The sequence below is a fragment of the Kwoniella newhampshirensis genome, chromosome 12 (genome assembly GCF_039105145.1).
Source record: "Kwoniella newhampshirensis strain CBS 13917 chromosome 12, whole genome shotgun sequence".
In the NCBI taxonomy this organism is placed as follows: Eukaryota; Fungi; Basidiomycota; class Tremellomycetes; order Tremellales; family Cryptococcaceae; genus Kwoniella; species Kwoniella newhampshirensis.
The window spans coordinates 671,449-694,981 of record NC_089965.1 but is presented as its reverse complement, the minus strand read 5'-3'; the positions used below and the strand labels follow the sequence as shown (position 1 = coordinate 694,981).

Here is a 23,533-nt window from a genome sequence, read left to right as displayed (position 1 = left end):
CTCATTCTCACTTTTAGCAGAACAACACACATACACGCAAACAATAGTTCATGTAGCTCGTATTTATGACAATTCCGACAGCAATGAAGCGAAGAATTACAGACACAAACAACTAAACTATGCATCTGGTTTCTTCATATGATCCTTGTCCGTGACAATCGTGTTCGAGAAAGTGTATTACAACGTGACCGAGCTTTTGCTGCTTACAACTATCTTCCTCCCGAACTGACACCTCCGCCGTCCCTTCCTCTGTCAAGGACGTTCAACAGGCCCACAGCAGCTTGACATACATCCAGACTAGCACTCGCTTCTGCCAATTCTTTCAAACGGGGTTTGAGCTGGTACGGTTGGAACAAGTCGACCATGCCTTGTCTCGGTTTGTGAGTCTTGGCATTTGATTCGATCAGGTGACGGAGAGTTCGGAGGGATGGGACTTTTAGCGGGTCAAGTTTCGAGTTCTGCATCAGGACGCGGACGCAAATGAGTTCCGATAGCTGTCCTTCTGGCTCGAAAGAGATGGTAACCACTCACCAAAGCTCCCGATAACACCTCGAGGATCTCGACTCTCCCCACAATGCAAGCCCTCAACCTCTCATTACCCAAAGCAAGATTTGACAGAACGTATAGTGCCTATGTGAAGTAGTAGCATCCGTATCAGAGACTGTGTGTAATCTGTACCACCTACACTCACCGGTATTCGCAGCTCGACCTGCTCGCCCTCCTTCGCTGCATTCGTCACTAGATCCAGTAACTCCTTCTCACCCAGATTTTCGACTGTTCGTGAGATTTCAAGCGCGGTAGCTTCGGCTAGCAGATTCTGGGTGATTTCAAATGCTTGCACTCGCAATGTCAACGGTGTCGAAAGGGTCATCAAGCTGTCACATCGTAATGGCATAAGTTTACCTTCTTCACACCATCAATAAGGGGACATACGCTCTTAATCTGTCCCAACCTAATGTCAACGTTACTTGCAGCTTCGTGCTTTCCATTGCGTGGAAGGTCAGATTCTTCAATGCCCAAAGCGCATTCAGGGCCAAAGGCTCGTGGGTTGATCGGGTAAGCTCGCAAAGAAGTTCCAGTCCGCCTTCTAGCAGTAAAGTCTGACCACGAACTCTGGTCAACTTCGATCTCCGAGAGCAAAAGCGGAATATCTCACCGTCTTCAAAGGCGAGAAGTCTGCAATCAAATTACAAATCGTCGCAGAAGCAGCCACCTCGACGGTCCAGATCCTCTCTCCCAGTTCTCCATCACCATCCACGTCTCCTCTGCCTTCTTCGATATCCCTGTTCGCTCGACCATCAACTTCCCGCTTCAAAACTCTTATAACCTCTTCACCAACTCCACTATCCACGAGACTGGTGCGTAGGATCGCCACAGTTCGGCTCAAAGCTCGCGCAAGTTGACAAGCGGCAGCTCGCACGCCGTATGAAGGATGTGAGAGCGCAGAAAGGATATGGGGGAGAACAGGAGGGTTCGAATCAGAAATGGCAGACCGTGTGGGTTCGTACTGCATTGCGAGCGAGGCAAGAGCTAGCAAAGTAGCCTTTGACAGCAGTGTCAGCAGGAGTCACTTCGAGCCTGAAATAAGTTGCAAAGCACTTACTTCTCGACTTCGTGATGCGAGATCATTCCCTAATTCTCCTTTACCTTCGTCCTGGCCAATACTCAAGAGGATGGTGGTCAATTGAGCTGGACATCCCTTGTCTGCAGCCATCTTTTGCAATGAAGCATCATCTGACACTAAGGCAGCTGTGTTTCAAATCTGTGAGAAGGAGAGATATGCTCGCAGATTGCGGACCTACCAAGTATGAAGCAGAGTTTTACTCTTTCCTCCCATCCTTCGGTTTTGAGAAGCCGGCCGATTTCGTCGATGAGCTGGAAGTTGATAATCACCGAGCGGATTCGATCAGAAGGCCGTGAACCCTTATGAGCTTTGACGATGTTTGTAAGGCTACGAGAAGGCTTTCAGTGAATGTTGATTCACATGCGTGGAAGCACTTACCAGCTGGCCGCGGCTATCCTCACACCAGTAGGACAAAGTAACAGCATGCTGACCAGTCTCGATATGAATTCTCTCGTGATCAACACGTCACCTTCTCCTTCCCCGAATTCTACGTCATCTCCTATCCCTCCTTCTCCCCATGCTGAATTGGAGAGGGAAGACCAGGACCTCACAGCCGCAGCAACGCTAGGTTGTCCCTTTATCAAGGCTGCCAACAGGTCAAGAGCGGCTTCCACAAGCTTGGGACTCTGCCGTTGATTGCCTGGACCATACGAAGAGCCAGTTTCAGGGTTGATCGATATGATTGTGGAGAGGAGGTGATAGATGATGAAAGGGATATCGGTACCACGTTGAATGGACGAAGGAGCGCTAGGATGTATATCTGAAAGCTTGAGAGCGGAAGGTCCGGCTTCGTGACGATCGATCCTGTGCGTTTCGTCACTCGAGGGCCGCCAGGACGCTAGAGCCTGACGATGAGAGGGTAAGGCAACGAGGCGGGAGAAGAGCTGGTAAAGCGGTAACAGATTTTTCGTATCGGGATGAGTCTGCAATATCGACAACAGTGCGGTAAGGTTTGTTGGCTGAGTTTTCGTTGATGTCAGCTTTCAGATTCCATTAGGCAAGATGTGGGAAGCTCACTTCGAAAACCAGTCCCAGCGAACGAATAGCTTCTACCTTCCAAGCCTTGTTTCTCCCTGGCACTTCCTTCCCTTTCCGCGCATCTGCCTCACTCATGATGTCCATGCCAACTAGACCTGTCCCTACCACTTTCCTTTCGGCTCCAACACCCCACATATGGCCCCATACCATGTCAGCAGTGGACACGAGGAGGTTTCGAAGAGCTCGTAGTAGTTGTGGTAGTAATCGATGAACGTATCTGTCAGAAAGGGATGTGGACAATGTAAGAGCAGAGATGAGGCCGAGAAGATGCGATGGAGTATTGGCAACCAGCAAAGGACGTAGGGTAAGGTCACCAACTAGGAATAGAGATAGCTGTCAGCTAAATCGAAACGATGAAGCTGACAAGATCGAGCTCACTATTGGCCAGAGCGCCGACGATGACAGCTGTCTCGCTCATCAACTCCATGGAGACATCACTGTCTTCAACCCCGGGGGAAGGCACCCTCAGGAGTGAAAGCAAGCTGATCACGCGTCATCTACAAGTTAGCGGAAGCAAGAGGCCAGTGCCGAATCAGAGACTCACAACAACAGTAACTGTTCATCCTCGACCACTTCCACCTTCTTCCATGTGTTTCCAATGACAGAGTTCTTGAGGTCTTTGAGTTCCGCCAACAGATCTGTCGAAGTTGAAGCTCCGACAAGAGTGGTATAGGTCGCACTGGAAGAAGTCATCATCTCGCTTCCATCGACGATATATCTTGTGCTGTGCGGTCTTGCTGTAGGTACACGACGCTACAAAGCTGTCTCTTTTGATGTGATGAATGTACTCGATGCTGTTGATACTACTGACAGCGATGACGGGCAGAGAGGAGTAAGGAGCGAGGTCCAGATTCAAGTCACGTGATATTACGTTTGAGAGCGGATTTTTCTGAGATGGAGAGACCAAATACATCATTTTCATCCATCATCCTTCTCCTTCAACAGCCTCAAGAGTGACACGCATAGTCATCCCGCCATCAACAGCATCACCCATTGAACGGATACTCGGACAAGGACCTGCAACGGTCATCAACAACAGGGACCGATTCCCAGCTAGAACACAGAGCAGCGTCGGGCACGATCGGCTCTTTATTTGACATCTCAGCTAGATCTTGCCACTAAAACACACTGCATAACGACGACCTCAACGACCTCTGACGATCGCATAAAACCTCAATGATCATGTTGTCTGCAAGATCCCTTTCCCGATCTCGGACGGTCGCATCTTCATCTTCGTCCTCATCGCTCCTCCGATTGACCGCTCAGACCTATCCATCATCTTCCCGATCTTTCACCTCCCCTACACCTCCCCGTCTGCAACCGCCGGCAGCTCAGCTAGCAGAGGTCGACGCCGATCACGCTCCATCATACTATCGCCATGCACCTCCCAAACCCACTCTTCATCCTCTCGAACCACGAATGCGAATCGAGACTTCACGATTTCCCGGTCGATCTCACCCCTTACTCCACCTTCCATCCCCATTACCAAGCGACATCACCCCCGGTCCAAATGCTCCTCAAGCAGCTCTGTATCCCTCAACAGGCGTGATCGACTCAGTATCGATGATATCTATCTGTCTCCGTCGTCCAGAACATGTGCCTAGAGCGTATCAGATCTTCAAGCAGTTGCTGGAAGACTCAATTTCTGGTCAAAAGCGAATGCCGGACGCTGAAGTGTGGGCGAGGGTCATCGAGGGTGTTGCAAGCTTAGGGAAAGAGACGGATGGAACGGTACATTGGGCGAATTGGCGGAAGAGGGCAGAGAGATTGGTTAGTCAGTGGGAGAACGCCAATGGTGTCTGGGGCAACAAGGAGCCAGCAGGATTGGATAAGGGTGGATTGAAGGTTTACCAAGGCTGGTTCAATGGCATCATTGGGTGAGTTTCAGTAGCGGTAAACGAGGCCATTCTAACTGGCAAAACTACAGATCTTCATCGCCCCTGACACCAATCATGCCCTATCTCGTTCACCCATCACTACCCATCTCTTGCCTCCTCGAGGGTCTGGAACCTTCAGCCGTACCTCTTGCGTGCGAGGCTGTGACCGAAGCTGCTCGACAACATTCAATGCCACAGCTTGAGGAGGCTGTTAGAGAGTTCCAAGGTTTAGAGAAGCAAAAGCGAGAGCTGTTGGCACAAGAAGTGATAGAAGAGGTCTCACCCGTTCTCGAAGCCGCTAAGAAGGCCAAGAAAAATGACTCCCCAGCTCCGGAAGCTCGATTCGCGATCACAAATTTGCGCCAGACTCTCTCGTCCATCTCGTCCGCGTCTCTCCCCCGAAATCGACAACGTATGCTTGAGGAGGCTTCCTTGCAAGCCGCTCGTGCTGAGCTTGAAGAATCTGCCAAGAGATTACAGAACTCTCAGGATGCGGTGACACTGCAAAGAAGCCGTCTACAAGGCTGGATGCACGGCTGGCTAGGTCTTCTCACCAAGGAACTTCAAGAGCGTATCCAGCAGATGCAAACGGCGGAGGACAAAATCCCCGAGGAAAAGCTCGATGCTGCTCCACCAAAATACTCGGCAAGCTCGAAGATGAAGAAAAGCGTCTTATTGATGTATCTGAACCTTCTACCAGTAGAGAAGCTCGCTCTCATTGCCATCCTTGAGATAATGAGAATGAGTGGGTCGGGTGGGATTGTGGACGGTATGAAGGCTTTGCGGGGCATGTTGGCTGTGGGCAAGGCGGTTGAGACGGAATTCAGAGCGGAGACCATCAAAAACGTTGCTGGTGTGGACTCACACCATTGGTTGCGGACTATCGACCCTGCAACTCAAAAACCAAGCAGACAACTGATCGGCTCAGTCTGGAAGAAGATAGGAGAGAAGGCATCGGGATCGAGCGGCAAACAAGCGGTTACTGATTCTCAGGCCGCTGAATCTCGAGACGACCTTACCGAGATCTGGACTCCTCCTTGGTCGCAAATGGCTCAACTCGGTGTTGGGTCCGAGCTTGTAGATGCCCTACTGAAGGTGGCAAAAGTGCAAAGAACAGCGAAAAACCCAGTGACTGGAGAGGATATGTGAGTTTTGACCGGCGTGGTTTAGCATAGAGCTTACTTGATAACCCAGCTCTGAGGAACAACCCGCTTTCACACACGCCTACGAGTACATCAGAGGAAAGAAGCTTGGAGTGATCAAGCTCAATCCTGTGGTCGCAGCCCGACTGGCCAAGGACGATATCGGTGTTGTGATACACCCTAAGCATCTGCCAATGCTTGTCGAACCCAGACCATGGACTTCTCATAACAGCGGAGGTTACTTGCTTCATTCAGGTGAGTTCGCTGCATATTTAGGTTACAATCACGAGCTGATGGCTCGTCAAAGTCCCCATTATGAGATACAAGGAGTCAGCCGAGCAGCAAAGCTATCTTCGCCAAGCGTCAAAAGAAGGACACCTGGAACCGGTTTTCCACGGTCTCGACGTTCTCTCCTCTACCCCTTGGGCCATCAACCGAAAAGTGTTCGACATCGTTCTGACGGCATGGAATAACGGCGAAGCGATTGCAGACATCCCTGCCTCCGAGGAGAACTCACACTACGAGATTCCGGAAAAGCCTGATCCCCGCGACCAAGATCCTCAAAAGCGAGCTCTCTACGTTGAGAAATACAAGCTCGCCACTGCTCAACAAAGAAAGGACCACGCAGAGCGATGCAAGTTCAACTATAACATCGAGATCGCCAGGTCTTACCTCAACGACACCTTTTTCTTGCCCCACAACATGGATTTCAGGGGTCGAGCCTATCCCATCCCACCGCATCTCAGCCCGGTCGGCGATGATTTGTGCAGAGGACTCCTCACTTTCGGCTCAAAGAAGGCGTTAGGTAGCTCTGGACTGAAATGGTTACAGATTCATTTGGCGAATGTCTATGGATTTGACAAAGCCAGTTTCGAGGAGCGAGCGAGATTCGCTCAGGAGCACGAGGCCGATATATTCGACAGTGCCGATCATCCCTTGAAAGGTAATCGATGGTGGCTCAAGGCCGAAGATCCTTGGCAGTGTCTTGCCACTTGTTTCGAACTTGCTGCTGCTCTTAGATCACCCGAACCTACGCTTTACGAATCCTCTCTGCCTGTTCACCAGGACGGCACGTGCAACGGTATGCAACATTACGCCGCTTTGGGAGGTGATGTTCGCGGGGCGAAGGCTGTCAACCTGGAGAAGGGTGATCGACCAGCAGACATTTATACCGGTGTGGTGGATATCGTCAACAGGGTCATCGAGGAGGACAAGAAAGCTGGCTTGGAAGTCGCGCTGTTGATCAAGAACCCGCTTGGAAGGAAAATTGTCAAGCAGACAGTCATGACTACCGTTTATGGTGGGTATCAATATCTTTCGAATGTCATGAAGGCGGGAAGCTGATGTCCGTGGCATTCATAGGTGTCACGTACGTGGGTGCGAGAGAACAGATCGCCAAGCAGTTGACCGCCCGAGGTGACATTGGCCACGAGCATATCTTCTACGTTTCTGGCTATATCGCGAAGACCGTGAGTGTTGCACCACGTAGTTGTGGGCCGTTACTTATCTCAGTTCCATATAGGTGCTCAACTGTATTGGCGATCTTTTCTCGGGAGCTAAAGCTATAATGGATTGGCTCACAACGTCTGCCAAGCTTGTTTCGCGTTCAGTCCCTCCTGAGAGAGTTCACGATGCCTCTTACAATCTCACAACAACTCTCAGAAACGGCGCTGTCAAACCTCGGAATGGCCGCGAATTCATGACATCGGTTGTCTGGACCACTCCTCTCGGTCTTCCAGTCGTTCAACCGTACAGAAAGGCGACTAAGAAGCAAATCATGACTGCATTGCAGACGGTGTATATCTCCGATCCCAATGCGCCCAGCGAAGTCAGCCCACAAAAACAGGCGACCGCATTCCCACCCAATTTCATTCACAGCCTGGATGCGACTCACATGCTGTTAACGGCATTGAAGTGCAGGCAGAACAACGTCACCTTTGCGAGTGTCCACGACTCTTACTGGACGCATGCGTCGACTGTGGAACCAATGTCTGAGTTGATCAGAGACACGTTCATTCACCTGCACACGCAAGACTTGATTGGAGAGTTGAGAGAGGAGTTCATCGAGCGATACGGCAACCACCGCATTCCCATTCAATCAGCCAAAAACATCTCTTCGACGGCTGCTAAGCGAAAGGTCGCAGCGGCCACTCGTCGAAAAGCAATGTCGGGTTTGCTTGGTGATGACGAACTTGCCGCGGAAGACAATAACGACGCTCTTGAGACGACCAATTCGGATGCAGACGTCGAGGCTTCTTTCGGTGACCAGACGACCCTAGAAGCAGAGGTTGAGATGATCTCATCTTCCAACGAAGAAGTTGAAGCGAAAGCAGCCGACGCTATGGGGATCCCCATTGAGAAGATCGGCGAACTGAAAGGCGATGCGACAGGTAGCAAGATGGACGGATTGACCAAGGAGAAGATCGGCAAACAGAACTGGGTCAAATTCGCAGATGTCCTACCACCTTGTCCACCCAGAGGTATCTTCCAGGTGGACAAGGTCAGAGATTCCGCTTACTTCTTCTCATGATCGGAGGATGTGGATAGCAAGCCGACCATTGAGCGGGAGAGAGGGGAAATAGCAGAAGAGTTCAGACGGCATAGAAAGAAGTAAAGAAGCAGAGCCGACCAAATACCACAGCATTCGATATCCCCAATCCACCCGACCCTTCTCTGTTTGACCTCACACCTTGCAATTGTACATGACCATATACATTTCATTCTGAGTTGTTACCTTTGTACCGAATCTCCAGTCCATCAGCATGCATCAACGCACATCTCATTGCGGCTCCTACGCATGCACTCTGGTTGCGACTGTACTCGAGTACGGTGAGCTGTGAGAATTGCCACATTCAGGGAAATACCGCGGGTTTTGATTGGTTTTGGTGTCAGGCGTCACGAAAAGTCCACTGGTCGTCGTCCTCTCCATCCAGCTTCGCTTTATAACCAGTCTCGTCCCTTTGCTTTGCTGTTCCACATCCATCCCACATAGATCTGTTGCCATATATCATGTCCGCCTCAGAACAGATCAACGGCTTTTCAGAAGAGGAGGAGCTCGACATCCAAGCTGAGCTCGAGGAAGGTTATGCCGAGATTGAGGAGAAGTGCGTTGCAGTATTCGCTCGCTTTCTGACCTACACCCATTTCTTACTTCCCTTGCACCTCCTCTCCTTACGCTAAAATGGTAGTGAAATGGAGATGAAGCTGATGATACTTCCACTTGCCGCTGCAGATACGCCGTCGACACTCAACAAGGCATCGAAAATGTGCTCGTCATCGACAACATCCCCATCGTCGATGAGGGCAAGAAACAAAGATTGGTGGACAGATTGAGACAGTTGTTCGCCAAGGCAGGTGCAGCCATCGAGGAGGAGAACATCAGTATGCCATGGGATGACAAGGCCGCCTCAAACAAGGGGTGAGCGAAGCTATACGACTGTCGACTCAGTCTCGAGTGAGATTGTGTCTCAAAACTTGTTGCTAAAGCGAAATCGGTTATTTAGTTTCATATTCCTTACTTACCCCGATGCTCAACAAGCCGAGAACGCTCTGCGAGTTCTCGATGGAACGTCGTTCGGTAAAAACCACCTCTACGTCAACCGATTCGGCGATATCGAGAGATATGCCAACATGCCCGTTGGTGAGGGTGAGCTCCCCACTGGCTGGAAGGAGAAGCCTTACGTAGAGAAGGTGAGTCATACCAGCCAGAGGCTATCGCTTCGTACGATTGGTCACTGATTGCGATCTATTGATAGGACCACCTCCGAAGCTGGTTGGGCGACAGCGCTGGTCGAGACCAATACCTCACTTTCCGAGACACAGACGTCAGCATCTGGTGGAACGGAAGAAACGGTGCAGCTGAGGCTGTCAAGGGCGCCGACGGCAAACCCCTCAAGAACTCGAAATGGGGAGAGCTCTACCTTCAGTGGTCGCCTCTTGGTACTTACCTCGCCTCTCTCCATCGAGTCGGTGTCGCTCTCTGGTCTGGTCCCAAGCTCGACGGCCCCATCGGTGTCAATGTTCTTCGATTCACCCACCCTGGAGTCCGACTCATCCAATTCTCTCCTTGCGAGAAGTATCTCGTCACCTGGTCCGATGAACCCCTGGAGAACTACGAGAACCACTCTATCGCTGCCCTCCGGGAAACCTTCGGCCCCGAGGATGAAGGGAACCACTTCGTTGTTTGGGACGTCAAGACCACTCGAGTCCTCCGAACCTTCCCCGCCGACAAGCCCGCCGGTGCCAATGCTGACGAGGCTTCTCGAATGGCTTGGCCTGTCTTCAAGTGGTCTCCCGATGATGCCTACATTGCGCGATGCAACGTCGGCGCTGGTATCTCCGTCTATGAGCTTCCCAGCATGGGACTTTTGGACAAGAAGAGTATCAAGATTGAGGGTGTGCAAGACTTCGAGTGGTGTCCTATGAGCGACAAGGACTTGGCTGCCAGGAAGGACGGCAAGGGCAAGGAAAACATGATCGTGTTTTGGACCCCTGAGGTGCCTAACCAGCCGGCTAGGGTCAACCTCATGGCCATTCCCAGCAGGACTATCCTCAGGTCCAAGAACCTGTTCAACGTCACTGACGTATGTCGCCCCCTCTCTCTCCAGGATTTCAAAGCAACAGAGAACTGACAACCCGTTCTTTCACAGTGTAAATTCTACTGGCAAAGCCAAGGAGACTTCCTCTGTGTCAAGGTCGACCGACACGCCAGGAAGGCCAAGACAAAGAAGGCTACGTTCTGTAACCTTGAGTTGTTCAGAGTTCGAGAGAAGGACTACCCTGTCGAGGTCATCGAATTCAAGGGTGAGCTGATGCTCTGGACGACCAGGACAATCAACTGACCATATCTGCGACATGTTACAGATTACGTCCCTCAATTCGCTTGGGAGCCCGCAGGGACGCGATTCGCTATGGTGTCCAGCAACGATCCTAACTTTGGCCAGGCCATTCCTGGTGTTGTAGTCAAGTACAACATCGACTTCTACCAGCTCGACCCTAAGAAAGGCGATTTCACTCCCATCAAGCATCTCGACTCCAAGATTGCCAACACTCTCGTGTGGGCACCAAAGGGTCGACACATCGCCCTTGCCACTATCGGGTCTTCGACCAAGTTCGATATCGAGTTCTGGGATCTTGACTTCACTGTCGACGAGCGACGAGAAGGTAGCGAGCCCGGTGCCAACGTCACGATGTTGGGCACTGGTGAGCACTACGGTGTCACCGACATCGCGTGGGATCCCAGTGGTCGATACATTGCTACATCTGCCTCTTCCTGGAGATCATCTGTGAGTGACGTTTGAAGCCTCGACGTCGTGGTACTCTGTCTGGCAGCTGATTATCGTGTTAGCCTGAGCCTGGATACTGTATTTGGGATTTCAAGGGTCAGCAACTGGTTCACGAATCTAAAGACCGGTTCAAGCAATTCCTCTGGCGACCTCGACCCTCAACTCTGCTGTCCAAAGAACAAATCAAGAAAGTCCGAAAGGAGCTCAAGGAGTTCTCGAGACAGTTCGACGAGGAAGATGCCGCCGAGGAGAACCGAGGTTCGGCAGAGAAATTGGCACAGAGACAGAGGGAGATCTCCGAGTGGAATGCTTGGAGAGCGAGGAATAACAAGAGGTTGGATGAGGAGAGGAAGAGTAGAGGCAAGGAGAGGAAGATTGAGGAGAAGGGAGGTGAAGAGGAGAAGGTTGAAGAATGGGTGGAAGAATTGATTGATGAGACAGAGGAAGTTGTGGTGGGTTGAAGTCCCAGGTCTGCACGTGTTTGCATGCATCTTTTTTGCCCCGGATGTCAATGTGCAATTACTGGTATACATTTGCGTTGATGCACCAAGTGATATGGGTTGATGCTTGCAAACGACTAACGATATTCGAAAAAACAAAGATGACATACTGTCCTCTTCCGCTTCTTGTTCACCCCAATTCTCATCTCGACATCATCTTCTTCTCCATCAATTTCCATCCTTTCCTCCTTCACATCTCCTGCCCCTTGGGCTTTTACCTCGACCTCATGCCACAATGGAGAGACATCAATCCCACAATCCACACATTCAGAAGGAAGAGCCCGCTTCCTGTCTCCTTCTTCAAAGATCTTCGTGTGGGGCAAAAACGATTCGAGTCTGGTGGCTTTACGAAGTGTGGCAAAGGAATCGTGTGGTGGGATGGGTTTGTACGCCGCCGCGTAGATCTGAAGAGCGGTCTTCGGGACCAAGGTTAGGTATAAAATTAGCACATAAACAGATATCGTTAATCAGATGTATGCAAGATACCCACCTCATTCTGCTCTGGATCGATCTCGTGCAAGTCGTAGATCACCCTCCCTTCCAGATCGTGTCCCTTACACCAACAACCCGGACCCATCACACCTTCCGAATCTTTGAATTTGGCAACAGTGACAGTCTGATGTCGACCCGGTTTGGCCTGTTCCCCATTGACATTAGCGACAGTTGCGAAGCTGTGAGAGGCGGGACTCACCAAGCTGAATTCAAACCCCATCTTGTACCCTGACAACCAAGCGCAAGAGGGGTGAAAGACCGCTTCACAGTCTGTACATCTGATCGCTGCACCATCCCTCTGGTTGCACAGAGAACATGTCTGCGTCATACTTCTCGTCAGCAGTGTAATATGAGGTACCCATGAGAGACCTACCGCCTCCCACTTCTTCCTTGCAACTTCTATCACCCCTTCAACCGTCTTTAGCCTTCCTGTATCATTATATTTGACTTCCCCCATCCAAGCGGAGCACAGGACATGAGCCCATCTTCTTCCCTCTGTGGGTTTGAGAGCGGAAAGCAGGTCGAAGTCAACATTCGGTTTCCGTTTTTGCTTGGTCAGCACTGTGGTAAAGTCTTTGGGGCAAAGCACACATCGAGGCTCCTGTAACGAAGGGGCAGGCATCAGCGAAACGTCCGATTGCACTGCTGGCGGTTGCTGACCAGATGGTTCTCTTCCATTCTAGCGTTCACACACAGCTCGCACTCCCACTCAGGCCCCATGTCTTGAGAGGGGATACCATAACAGCCTTTGAATGAGACGCAATTCAGCTTAGGACCGTTTGACTAGGCGAGAGGTGATAAGCGCTTACCAGCATGAACCGAGAAGGTACAGGTCTTGCACCTTGCCATCATCACCTTTGGCTCCATACGCTTGCACACAGCACATGGTGGAAGCTTCGGCGGTGGTGGTGGAACCGGAGTACTTGTGCCACTAGCATCGGCCTAGAAGAAAGATGAACGCAAATCAACAAGCGCCTTCCACCTCTAGCGGGAATAAATTCCTACCTTGCCCTTCTTCAACGCTGGATCTTTCTTTTCCGCCTTCTTGCTATCATCTGACTTTGTGAAAGCAATCACCCCATACTTTCTGTAATTTGACCTGTGATACCCGACGCTTCAGCGTCGCACCCCTCCTCACATCTATCTAGCGACATTGACTCACCCGCAACCTTCGCACATGGCGATACCTGGTACGGTCCTCGGACATCTCCACCACACGTCACTGATCTTTGTCGAGCATGCCGCGCACACCATCTTGTTATTGCTGGTGAAGTTCGCATTATACATTGAAACCTCGTCGTCCGAATTGTATCCATCATCCTTGGGTCCGGCTCGGATTCTTCCAAGTGAGGGAGCTCCGAGAGTTTTGTTTTGTCGAGCATGAGGGGTATTCACTCTCTGATGTTGTCGCAGAGCTTCGTTCTCGCTAGCTAGTCGACGGTTGTTCCATATGTACGAAAATCGTAGCACTTCCGCCGGCGTGCGATTGAGCATTTTAGCAGTTTCGTGAGTATCCAAACCACCATTGCGAGACAGCTCTGCAGCAAACGTCGCCGTTTCTTTGTCGTTGAACTAATATTGGGTGAGCTGGGGACCAGCGACAGTTCCATCGGAGAACTCACGACGATCGGATGGAAATCAGGCAGCTTCGTGTATCGCATATACTTGAAAGCTTTCTCTCTGCCCATATTCGTATATGATGCAATTGCCAGGTTCAATCGCTGAACATCGTAAGGCGGTACAGCGAGCTTCAAAGCGGCCACGTCGACCATATAGTTGTTCACTGCGCCGTTCGTTAGCAATGTGTAGATGAAGGCAGCTCACTGGACGTACAGTCATCACTCGGCTTCGATTTCAACTCAACCGTCGCTTCATGCTTCCGCTCGTCGGGAGAGTGTCCACGTTCTATCACAATAGCAGGAGGATGTCTGGACGGCCCAGCTTCCGCCTCCACATGTCCGATACCATTCCGTTCTTGTTCTTCTTCCCACGTGGGGACGTTGGCTTGGTACTTCTGACCTACTCGTGTCGTCGCTCGAGGGAAGATGGCATCTTCTGGGTCTACAAGAGGACAAATGAGCGTTTTCACCACACCACTCAGACGTGGGTCCCAAGCTTACCAAGAGCGTCCTCTGCCCTTGTGTACAGCCCAAAGTAACGCCATGGCCATCCTCTGAAAGACACGTCTGGTCTCCCGTCTGTCGCTACCGCTTTTCCCTTCGCCTTCGCCGCAGCCTTGGATTTGCTCGGAGCCGACCCATTTTGAGTGAAGAGGAATTTGTGTTCTTCCACGTCCTTGTGTCGTTGGAAGGAACACGGAGGACAGACCCATGAGTAGCCCTTTGCCGGTTTGCCCGCTAGTGGAGGGTTGACGCACGACATATGATAGTGCTTCTTGCATGACCTATCAGGTGTTTGTGTATGCATGGTCAGCGAGCATGCACAAGTGTGACAAAGATGGAGGATAAGCTTGACATAACAAAGGGACCTACTCGCATCGCACACTCTCCTGAGACGAAGCCCATTCATCGCACATGCAACAGCTCCGAAAAGCGTCTGTGAGATCCGCAACCATCTCTCGTTCGGTCACAAGATATTCATATCTCGACATCAATGCCGCTTTGACACCGGGCGGGACTGAATGACCGCATCAAAGTATCAGCAGTCTTTCCTTGCAGCATTGTGGATCTGAGATCTGATGAGAACACCTACTGTTGTTGACAGTTTCTGTCCGTATGACCTCGAATTCTCTTTTGATATACGGATCAAAGAACTTCTGAAAGTAGAAGTGATCAGGTAGCCGCTTCCATTTGAGCAGATCATCTATTCGATCTTTATGTCGGACGTAGCACTTCCCTCGTACGTTGGAAAGAGGTTGGATGTCTGTGTGAATGGCGGCAAGGAGTAGTCGGAAGTCGGATATGTTTCGTGCTGAGATCTGGAGGTGGAGGTGCGGGTATCATCAGCTCGAGCTCTGATCCGAAAAGGATTGTAATCAGGTGGCAAGGGCAGGTTCATGAGACGCAGGAATGGGAGGGAGCGATGACATACGTCTGATGGTCTGTAGTAGAGCGATAGTCGGACCATAGTCTCGGAGGAAGGTGTGACTCGCGATCCCTTCTTGGGCGTTGTATGAGGAGGGAGGAATTCAATAATCCTCGCAACATTGTACGGCGTGCCTGTAAGACGTGAGTCAGTACATGCAGCTGATCATACGCTGCCTGCTCATTGGAGCCGTGGCTGAGGATAAAAGATACGTGCCATCGCGATCGGACCAAGGAAGGGAAACGTAGACATGGTCTATGGGGCTCAGTCAGCTCAGAGTTGTGACCGGTCACAGAATAACGGATTTCAGATCACTCACCATCCTGACATACCAGCTCGCCGTTCGCCGCTTTGGCAGAGGTCACCTTGTATCCTTGTAGGACCATCTCCACCCGTTCTACAAGATGTCGAATGCAGGTGCGGTTTATGAAGGAAAGATGGAAAGAAAGACGGGACGAAGAAAGATGGAGATGACAGGAAGTGGAGGAAAGTAAACGAGTGTGCGATTTGTTATGTCGTTCGTCTGAGGTAGTAGCACTAGATAGCAACGCAGCGACGTGTCGAGAGACCAAGCCTAGCTCTCCAGATCCAGGTAGCCTACAAGATGCCTGGAGCTGTGACTGCAGGCGTGGCTACAAGTCATGTGTATACGATGATAAGGTAGCCAGAAGAGAAAGGAGAAATTAGGAGATTGAGATGTACCTTCTGGGAGTTGCGATTGCGAGTGATATTGCGGTTTCACCGGTGATTTTTCGAATGAGTCTCCCCTTTCCTCCGTGCAGCTCATTCAAACCTCGCTGCATAGAGGGGCTAACCAAATATGTCTGGCTACCTGCGGCCCCCTATGTGGAGTCAAAGCAGTAGCGTATGTGTATATAATTGGTACTAAATGGTACTACGCGGCTGCAACCTAGACAAATAGCAACGAATTGAACAATATCAAGGTGTTCCCCGCAGCCACTTCACTCTTCGACGATAGGGCATCAACAACGCTGTATGTTCCCAAAAATGAGGCGAACTACTCTCTGACAGAAGACAGAAAGGGAGAGAACGCATGAACTCTCGGACAGACAGGGACGTCAGGCGCGCGATTGTCCACCGCCATGCGTGTAATGGGATTGGAGTGTTTCCTCTTGATGGTCTTGGAATACACGGACACTTGACGTAACGTGGCGACCGTGTCTTGTAAGAGAGACAGCTTTCGAGTTGAGCGAATGCTGCGTCATAGAGCACGTCACTGATGGTGCAGTTGATGCGGACGGCAGCTGTATAGGCAGTAATCGACGAGAGGCTTGAGTTGCGACCTGAAAACAATAAATGACACAATATCCTGGACATTCGCGGTCACAATGGATCAATCAAAGAGGAAAGCAGAGCATGCATAGATTGATGCTCTAATCAGCATGTGCGAGCGGATTACAGGCGGAACGAGAGAGCGTGCGCTCCAGGAGAGGAACCTTTACGCGCGGAGAGGAGAGAGGGATGCAAGTGAATCGAGACAATTACTCGTGTACGATGATGTTCGAGTGGAAAGCACCCGTGTCCTCGACCAAGCGTCGTCTCGTTGACGCCCGCCACAGAAAGGGAAACTCCGATGGGTCCGATTACAACTCCATGGATCGGATCATTAGCGGGATCAGATCACAGATTAGAAACAGACTTGTATTTTCGGCTGAGGGAACCGGTTTCTTCCTCAACCGAGCGGCCGAACGAGGAGAACAGAACTCTGTCGCTCGACTCGCCATCACTAAGATAACCACTTCTTTTTCCTCCCTATATCAATCTTCGTCACAGACCTTCACATCAACAGACATGTTCGTCCGAGCAGCCCTTCGCACCTCGAGATTCAACGCTGCACTGTCTTCTTTAGCCCAAAGAAGACTAGCATCGTCTCTTGTGTATCTCGAACACAAGGGTGGAAAGCTCAACGATTCCTCACTGAATGCTGTCACGGCAGCCAAGACCTTGGGAGGGGATGTGAGTTGATGAGCCACTGACCCAGACGACAAAAGGTCAAAGCTGAATGGTCTGCTCCACCACCTCAGCTGGCCGGAATAGTGGTCGGAAGCAAGTCCGACGTCGACAGCGTTCTCGATGAGGTGAAGAAGTGAGCATTCAACGCGTCGCTCTGTCACATGGATGCCTAACTGAATCCCTCACAGGATCGACGGACTTTCAAAAGTTTACACTGCTGCCTCAGATGCATACGCCCATCAATTGGCTGAGAGTACGTTAGTTTCATGCTGTCATCGAAGTCAGACGAAGCTGACAGTGAACTTGGGTACTAGATGTTGCACCCCTTCTCGCTTCTGTGCTTCCCTCAAATTCCATCTCTCACATCTTCGCCGCACACACCGCTGTTGGCAAGAACATCTTCCCTCGGTTGGCAGGTGTTCTTGACTCCTCCATGGTACGTTTGACCTTGACTTGAACCAAACTCATTACATGCTGTGCTGATCTGCTCACTTTTTTTCAGATCGCCGACATTATTGCGCTTGAACCCTCAGGGGATGTCTTCACACGACCGATCTATGCCGGTAACGCCATTTTGAAGATCAAGTCTTCTCCCAAAGACGCTATCAAGATCGTCACGGTCCGAACTACCGCTTTTGACAAGGCCTCAGTTGGCAGTGGATCTGCCGCCGTTGAGGAAGTCGAGGCCACTCCCTCAGACAGTGAGTCGATCATTGCGGGTCACACCTACCGACCGAGCTTATTTGGGCATTTTCTAGCTACGACAAAGTATATTTCAGAAGAATTAACCGTCTCTTCCCGACCGGACTTGTCTTCCGCTGCTAGAGTGGTCTCTGGTGGACGAGCATTGAAATCTCAGGAGAACTTTGAAAAGGTCCTGGATCCTCTTGCAGATGCGCTTGGTGCCGGTAAGTGGTCGAGCGTCGTTCGTTCCTTGCGACGCATCCACTGACCTGGCATCGGTAGCGGTCGGTGCTTCTCGTGCAGCTGTCGACGCTGGTTACGCGGACAATTCACTGCAAGTTGGACAAACGGGGAAGGCAAGTCAACCACTCTTTGCTTTACGTTCGGAAAAGGCTGACATGCAGTGCAGGTCGTCGCTCCAGAGCTTTACGTCGCTGTCGGTATCTCTGGTGCTATCCAACATCTTGCCGGCATGAAGGAGTCGAAGATGATCGTGGCGATCAACAAGGACCCTGACGCTCCCATCTTCCAAGTGGCCGACGTTGGACTTGTTGCGGATCTGTTTGAAACTGTACCCGAGTTGGTGAAGAAGGTCGACGCAGCTAAGGCATAAGCATGCATGTTGTACCTGGAATGTCCCAAGGGGCATTTGCCATGTATATGACGAGCAGCTGCATTTCAGAGGGATAGCGAACAGAGCGACTCGGGGATGTACTGGTACTGAAAAAGCAACCCACGCGACTGCCATGTTCCTGTCTCGGAATATCATTACGCGAGGAGGACAATTCAAAGTGGATTTGTTCTCAACGGTTGAGAACAAATCGGTTGAGAACAAATCGGTTGAGAACAAATCCACTTTTTGTTGATCTTCCTTCCACCATCGACATTCACTTTCTGGTCCTTCTTGACTGTGAACGGATCGGGAGCCCGCGACAGGATCTCGTCCGCGAGAGCGATACATGTGCGGTTGTGAAAAGTATAGCAGGGTATCGAAGAAGTGCTAGCTTGTGAGCTACCCCGTTAGCCTCGTACCTCGATCACCTCCTTCTACCTCGTGCTATGCCTCGCAGCATGTTCCAAGTCACTCCGTATCCACTCGTTATCCGCCACAAAATGGCTCACTGAAGGTACTTGACGACATTCTCATGATTGTTTGAACAACCCTCCTCGGACCGCAATCTCATCGTCCTTTGGTGAGATCGTCATCCAACCGCTCTGCGTCCACTTCGACCATGACAAGTCTTCAGTCTTCGTCGTCGTCCCTTCGACCCCACCTGACTTCCCACTCGCCCACCTCATCAGTCTCGTCCCAGAATACCACCCCAACATCTCCAAACTTCACTCAACATACTCACCTGTCCAACCGACCACATCCTTACGCCTCACCTCATCATGTCGAGCCACGACATCAATCCTCCATCACTTCACTTTCCACAACAGCCACGTCCAGATCGAACTCGATCCGACACCCTCGTCCATCTTCTCCTCCGCTACTGCATCCGTCTCCCGGTCAGGGATTCTCTGCGTATCTTCGAAGCTGGGGCCAGCAGGAGATGACGGCTTTCCTGGATCTGTATCGATGTGGGCAATACGCCAGCGTGTTTCAACAGAACGACATCGATGGGAAAGTATTGATGGATCTGGATATGACAGCCTTGAAAGATATGGGAATAAGCAAAGTCGGAGAGAGGGTGAAATTGCTGGCAGGAATTAAAGACTTGAGGAGAAGAGCAGCTGCGAGTGCTGGCAGTAGTCTGGGCAGTGCGTCTAGGATCGAATTGAGGTTGAACGGAGCTGCTACACCACCTATCGAACAGGTTGAGCAAAATATCACGCCTGTGTTACTGGAGCCAAGCAGACTGGATGAGTCAAGATTAGCTCAGCCTATCCTAGGCTCGATCAGACGACTGAACACGACCAGACCTCCTCCGTTAGATCTCCAACACTACTCTCCCTCTCGACAGCTTCCGCAAGCCTATCAAAACACTCTCCCTTCCGCCAGCACGATCGGACGATCTGCTACTCCCCGACCTATTCATGCTGTTCGCGAGCAAGGGCGACCTACTTTACAGCCTCAAGTCAACTCGAACGCCACTATTACTCCTGCGTCGGTGACCTCTTCTGTCCCGGCACCCAACTCCAGGCCTTCGAATCTCAATCTGCGCGCTCCACCACCTCGAGACGCGGGTCGTCGATCCCCCAGCCCTGTCAATGCTGACGTTGCTCAATTCATGGAACGACCCCTACCGCCTGCACCTGCTCATGGGCACAATCCTCATCAATCGTCTGCAGCTGAATATGCTTCGTCGATCACTCAGCAGCATCAACAGAGACATGCTGACGGTGGTCGATCAACACCTACCTGGGCTTCTTCAGATATGCAACAGAGTCTGTCCAAAGGTCCCACACCAAGTTTGCAGAAGGTGACGTCGATGCGAAATAACGATGCTTCACATCGCAAGTCACCCAGTATGGGTGCTGTCGGTTCTGGTTCCGGTACAAGTTCAACCCCGCCAAAACAGACGAGTCCTATCAAATCAAAGTTCTCAGCCATCATGGGAGGCGGACGACCGACACCTCAACCCTCTTCTCTTGACTCAAAGCATCCCTTCGCGGTTACGAGAAGCAGAGATGACCTCAACCTTGAACGACAGAACTCTGATCCACTCTCTTCCAGCACGGGCAGCATCCGAAGAGCAGTCACTCCTACCCCTGGTCACCCAATCAAACCCGTGGGTCAGCTGTCCAATTCGGTCACGATCGAGCGATCGAGAAGCAAGACTGGGAACGAGTCTCTGGCGAGCAACACTACCGGTTCGTCTGTTTCTGGAGCACCATCATTGGATGACTTGAGAAAGCAGTTGGTCAAGTTCGTCAACGCTGAAGATGGGACGATGAGGACTGTCAATGTGTCGAGCGCAACGAGCGGTGTGGAAGTCCTGGAAAGGGCTCTGAAGAAGTTTGGCAAGTGGGGGACTGGTACACATGTTTCCACAGATACTGAAAGTGACGAGGATGGGGAGAGACTGGAGGTAGACGGCTGGGGCGTGTACGCAGAGAGCGATCCAGACAACGATTGTGAGTGATTCTTTCCGGTTATCTGTGCCCGACACGAGTGCGCTGACGAAGCTGATCGTTGTAAATCATAGCTAAACCATTGTCGGAGGCCAGCCTATTGGGCGTTTGTCTCTCCCACCGTGATGGTAGTGCGATCCGGGACAAAGGCCTCACCCTTCGCAGAACCCGCAAACTTACCAATCGCAAGAATATGCAAGACTTTTTCGGCGAAGCACCTCCCCCACCAATGTCACCGACCTCACCTACGCCTTTCCCCGGGCCTCGTCTCGGGATTGTTGCTAAAGCTGAGCGAGAGCGAGACCCAGCGGAGACCGCAGGGAGCTCTGTTTTCCTTACGCCCACTCGTCCGGGCTCAGGGTCAAGCAAGAAGATGAACCGCGCAAGCACTGTCAGCGTCATGTCTGGTCTCGGTGTTCCCATGCCAGAAGTACCTCCCTCGCCCAGTACAACTACTACCAGAAGTCCATCTTCAGCGAGTTTCCTCACCGGAAAGAAGAAATCGATGTACAATTTCTTCGGCCATCGACCTCCCTCAGAGCTTATCTCGAATCATTTGGCTGAGTATTTCCCTTCGGCAAAGAGAAAAGATGTGGAGAAAGCTAGACACAGCATGTTGCGAATGAGTAGTGGACCGAAGAGACTTAGTATGGCTCCGAGTGATTCCATGGGCAGGATGAGCTTCGATGTCGGTGTCTCGAGCAGTAAGAGGATGAGCGTGATGGCCTCCTCCCTAAGTCAAGATTCAGTCAAGGCATCGCCACCGAGAAGACCAAGACCGGGCAGTCGAGCAACGTTGATTGCATCACCCCCACCAGCGGCGACGATACCTGAAGAATCGGAAGTCCTAGACGCCACAGCCAAGGAGGCTCTGCCAAGAGTGTCGGTCTCCAATGATGATGGAAGACAAGTTCGTCCATCTATTGATGGTGAATCCGACCAAGAATCGATTGCTTCAGTCACTAGTCAACCGCCCCTACTACCTCCCTTCGAGCCCTCGCAAGAGTCGTTGGCGGACTCCTTCCAGTCGTACTCACATTCGCCCCGAAACACTCTTCAGGGTAGACCCAAATCAATCGCGTTAAATCGGCGAAACTCTGGTGAATCCACCCGATCGAGGATCTCCATGTTATCTCAACTTCGACGCAATCGTGATCGGTCAGACAACGCGAGTCTTCTGACCGTAGATGAGATAACGGCAGAAGTGGAGAACAGGAGAGCGAGTACCATCACCTTTGAGGAGAGTGACGAGGAAGAGGATTTGAAAGTGCTGCCGGCTCCACCACCGGTGGTGGATGCTAGTGTGCCGGAGGATGAAGTCGACAGCGACAGCGGGGCTGATGAGACAGAAGAGGAGAGTAGCGAGGAAGAAAGCGAGGAGGAGAGTGAGGATGATGAGGACGAAGATGTGAACGAAATCGAAGAGCACGATGAGGACGCGGAGCACGGTAGAGCGTTCACCTCTACAGGCTGTGAGTGGTATACGTCTTATTATTTCCTTCTCGAATCGAGACATACGAGTTGCCGCTGACTGGTTCTACAGCCAAACGCATCATCAAATGGATCAAGGGAGCGTTGATTGGAGCCGGATCGTTTGGTTCAGTCTATCTGGGTATGGACGCACATAGCGGTCTGTTGATGGCCGTGAAACAAGTCGAACTACCAACAGGGAGCGCGAGGAACGAGGAGAGGAAGAGGAGCATGGTCTCTGCCTTGGAAAGAGAAATCGAGCTCTTGAAAGAATTGCAGCATGAGAACATTGTGCAGTATCTGGGTGAGTGACATATCGATCGGCCGTAAGCGTGGTGTCTGTGCTGAACATTCGCTTCCTGACCAGACTCTTCCGCTGATGGGAATCACCTCAATATTTTCCTCGAGTACGTCCCCGGTGGATCGGTGGCAGCGTTGCTCAACAATTACGGCGCGTTCGAGGAAGCTCTAGTCCGCAACTTTGTGCGACAAATCCTAACGGGATTGAACTACTTGCATGAGAGGGAGATCATACATAGGGATATCAAGGGTGCGAATATTCTGGTCGACAATAAAGGAGGGATCAAGATTTCGGATTTCGGTATCAGTAAAAAGGTTGAGAACAGTGGGTGTGAAGCGTTTCTTTATGAGAATTTGTCCTTGAATCATCCTGGTGGCTGATACTTGTCATCCTAGACCTTATGACTGGCCTTCGAGCGAACCGACCCTCACTCCAAGGCTCGGTATTTTGGATGGCTCCGGAAATCGTCAAGCAGACTTCATACACATCCAAAGCGGATATTTGGAGTGTGGGATGTTTGGTGGTGGAGATGTTGACAGGGACACATCCATGGGCAGACTTGACACAAATGCAAGCCATTTTTCGAGTGAGTAGGGAGCCAAGTAATTATTCTGATTGTAGAGGCTGATCACCGTTTTTGTGCAGATCGGATCCCTTGCTCGACCCAATACCCCTTCTGACATATCACCTGAGGCTGCCGATTTGCTGAAAGGAACATTCGAGATCGATCACAACGCTCGACCTACTGCTGCGCAGCTGCTCAATCATCCTTTCATCGCCATTCGAGATAGGCGTGGATCATCGGTGCCAACACATGGTTCGAACAGCAGTATCTCAGTGAGTGAAGCACAGAGGAAGATGGGCATGGCAATGGCTGCTGCTAGTCAGGGTATGGGCGGGATGATGGGTGCGAGGGGGTAGCAATGAACTAAGTGTGGGAGTCGTTTGATTTGAGTCGTGCTACCGAGTAGCAGGGTGGGGATTCGGGTAAGGCGAGATTTGATGGACGAGCTGGACTTGAGCCAG

At 51.3% G+C, this 23,533-nt stretch overlaps 6 protein-coding genes across 6 annotated transcripts; 4 read left to right on the top strand and 2 right to left on the bottom strand.

Moving 5' to 3' along the window:
- Positions 1 to 209: 209 nt before the first annotated feature.
- IAR55_005830 (uncharacterized protein) lies at positions 210 to 3,578 on the bottom strand (the record flags this gene model as incomplete). Its single annotated transcript, XM_066948920.1, has 12 exons — positions 210 to 458; positions 532 to 630; positions 692 to 875; positions 934 to 1,100; positions 1,157 to 1,543; positions 1,604 to 1,749; positions 1,803 to 1,951; positions 2,003 to 2,583; positions 2,642 to 2,979; positions 3,041 to 3,144; positions 3,207 to 3,415; positions 3,474 to 3,578. The coding sequence occupies 12 exons, from the start codon at positions 3,576 to 3,578 to the stop codon at positions 210 to 212; spliced, it is 2,718 nt and encodes a 905-aa protein (XP_066800693.1).
- A 266-nt stretch (positions 3,579 to 3,844) lies between these two features.
- Positions 3,845 to 8,211, top strand: IAR55_005829 (uncharacterized protein; the record flags this gene model as incomplete). The annotated part of the gene is made up of 6 exons (XM_066948919.1): positions 3,845 to 4,539; positions 4,590 to 5,684; positions 5,734 to 5,936; positions 5,989 to 6,981; positions 7,044 to 7,150; positions 7,204 to 8,211. 6 exons carry the CDS (start codon positions 3,845 to 3,847, stop codon positions 8,209 to 8,211), a joined length of 4,101 nt encoding a protein of 1,366 aa, XP_066800692.1.
- A 479-nt stretch (positions 8,212 to 8,690) lies between these two features.
- Positions 8,691 to 11,427, top strand: IAR55_005828 (eukaryotic translation initiation factor 3 subunit B; the record flags this gene model as incomplete). The annotated part of the gene is made up of 7 exons (XM_066948918.1): positions 8,691 to 8,785; positions 8,914 to 9,099; positions 9,185 to 9,371; positions 9,437 to 10,264; positions 10,331 to 10,484; positions 10,545 to 10,966; positions 11,029 to 11,427. 7 exons carry the CDS (start codon positions 8,691 to 8,693, stop codon positions 11,425 to 11,427), a joined length of 2,271 nt encoding a protein of 756 aa, XP_066800691.1.
- A 116-nt stretch (positions 11,428 to 11,543) lies between these two features.
- IAR55_005827 (uncharacterized protein) lies at positions 11,544 to 15,389 on the bottom strand (the record flags this gene model as incomplete). The annotated part of the gene is made up of 15 exons (XM_066948917.1): positions 11,544 to 11,882; positions 11,957 to 12,103; positions 12,158 to 12,277; positions 12,332 to 12,559; positions 12,619 to 12,704; positions 12,768 to 12,900; positions 12,964 to 13,057; positions 13,121 to 13,530; positions 13,581 to 13,741; positions 13,792 to 14,019; positions 14,079 to 14,362; positions 14,451 to 14,595; positions 14,671 to 14,896; positions 15,010 to 15,137; positions 15,323 to 15,389. The coding sequence occupies 15 exons, from the start codon at positions 15,387 to 15,389 to the stop codon at positions 11,544 to 11,546; spliced, it is 2,796 nt and encodes a 931-aa protein (XP_066800690.1).
- A 1,426-nt stretch (positions 15,390 to 16,815) lies between these two features.
- On the top strand, positions 16,816 to 18,274 carry IAR55_005826 (uncharacterized protein; the record flags this gene model as incomplete). The annotated part of the gene is made up of 8 exons (XM_066948916.1): positions 16,816 to 16,980; positions 17,049 to 17,110; positions 17,166 to 17,230; positions 17,292 to 17,413; positions 17,480 to 17,678; positions 17,736 to 17,885; positions 17,944 to 18,017; positions 18,071 to 18,274. The coding sequence occupies 8 exons, from the start codon at positions 16,816 to 16,818 to the stop codon at positions 18,272 to 18,274; spliced, it is 1,041 nt and encodes a 346-aa protein (XP_066800689.1).
- A 619-nt stretch (positions 18,275 to 18,893) lies between these two features.
- Positions 18,894 to 23,428, top strand: IAR55_005825 (uncharacterized protein; the record flags this gene model as incomplete). Its single annotated transcript, XM_066948915.1, has 6 exons — positions 18,894 to 20,739; positions 20,811 to 22,208; positions 22,280 to 22,510; positions 22,574 to 22,831; positions 22,903 to 23,093; positions 23,153 to 23,428. 6 exons carry the CDS (start codon positions 18,894 to 18,896, stop codon positions 23,426 to 23,428), a joined length of 4,200 nt encoding a protein of 1,399 aa, XP_066800688.1.
- Between the last annotated feature and the right edge of the window lie 105 nt (positions 23,429 to 23,533).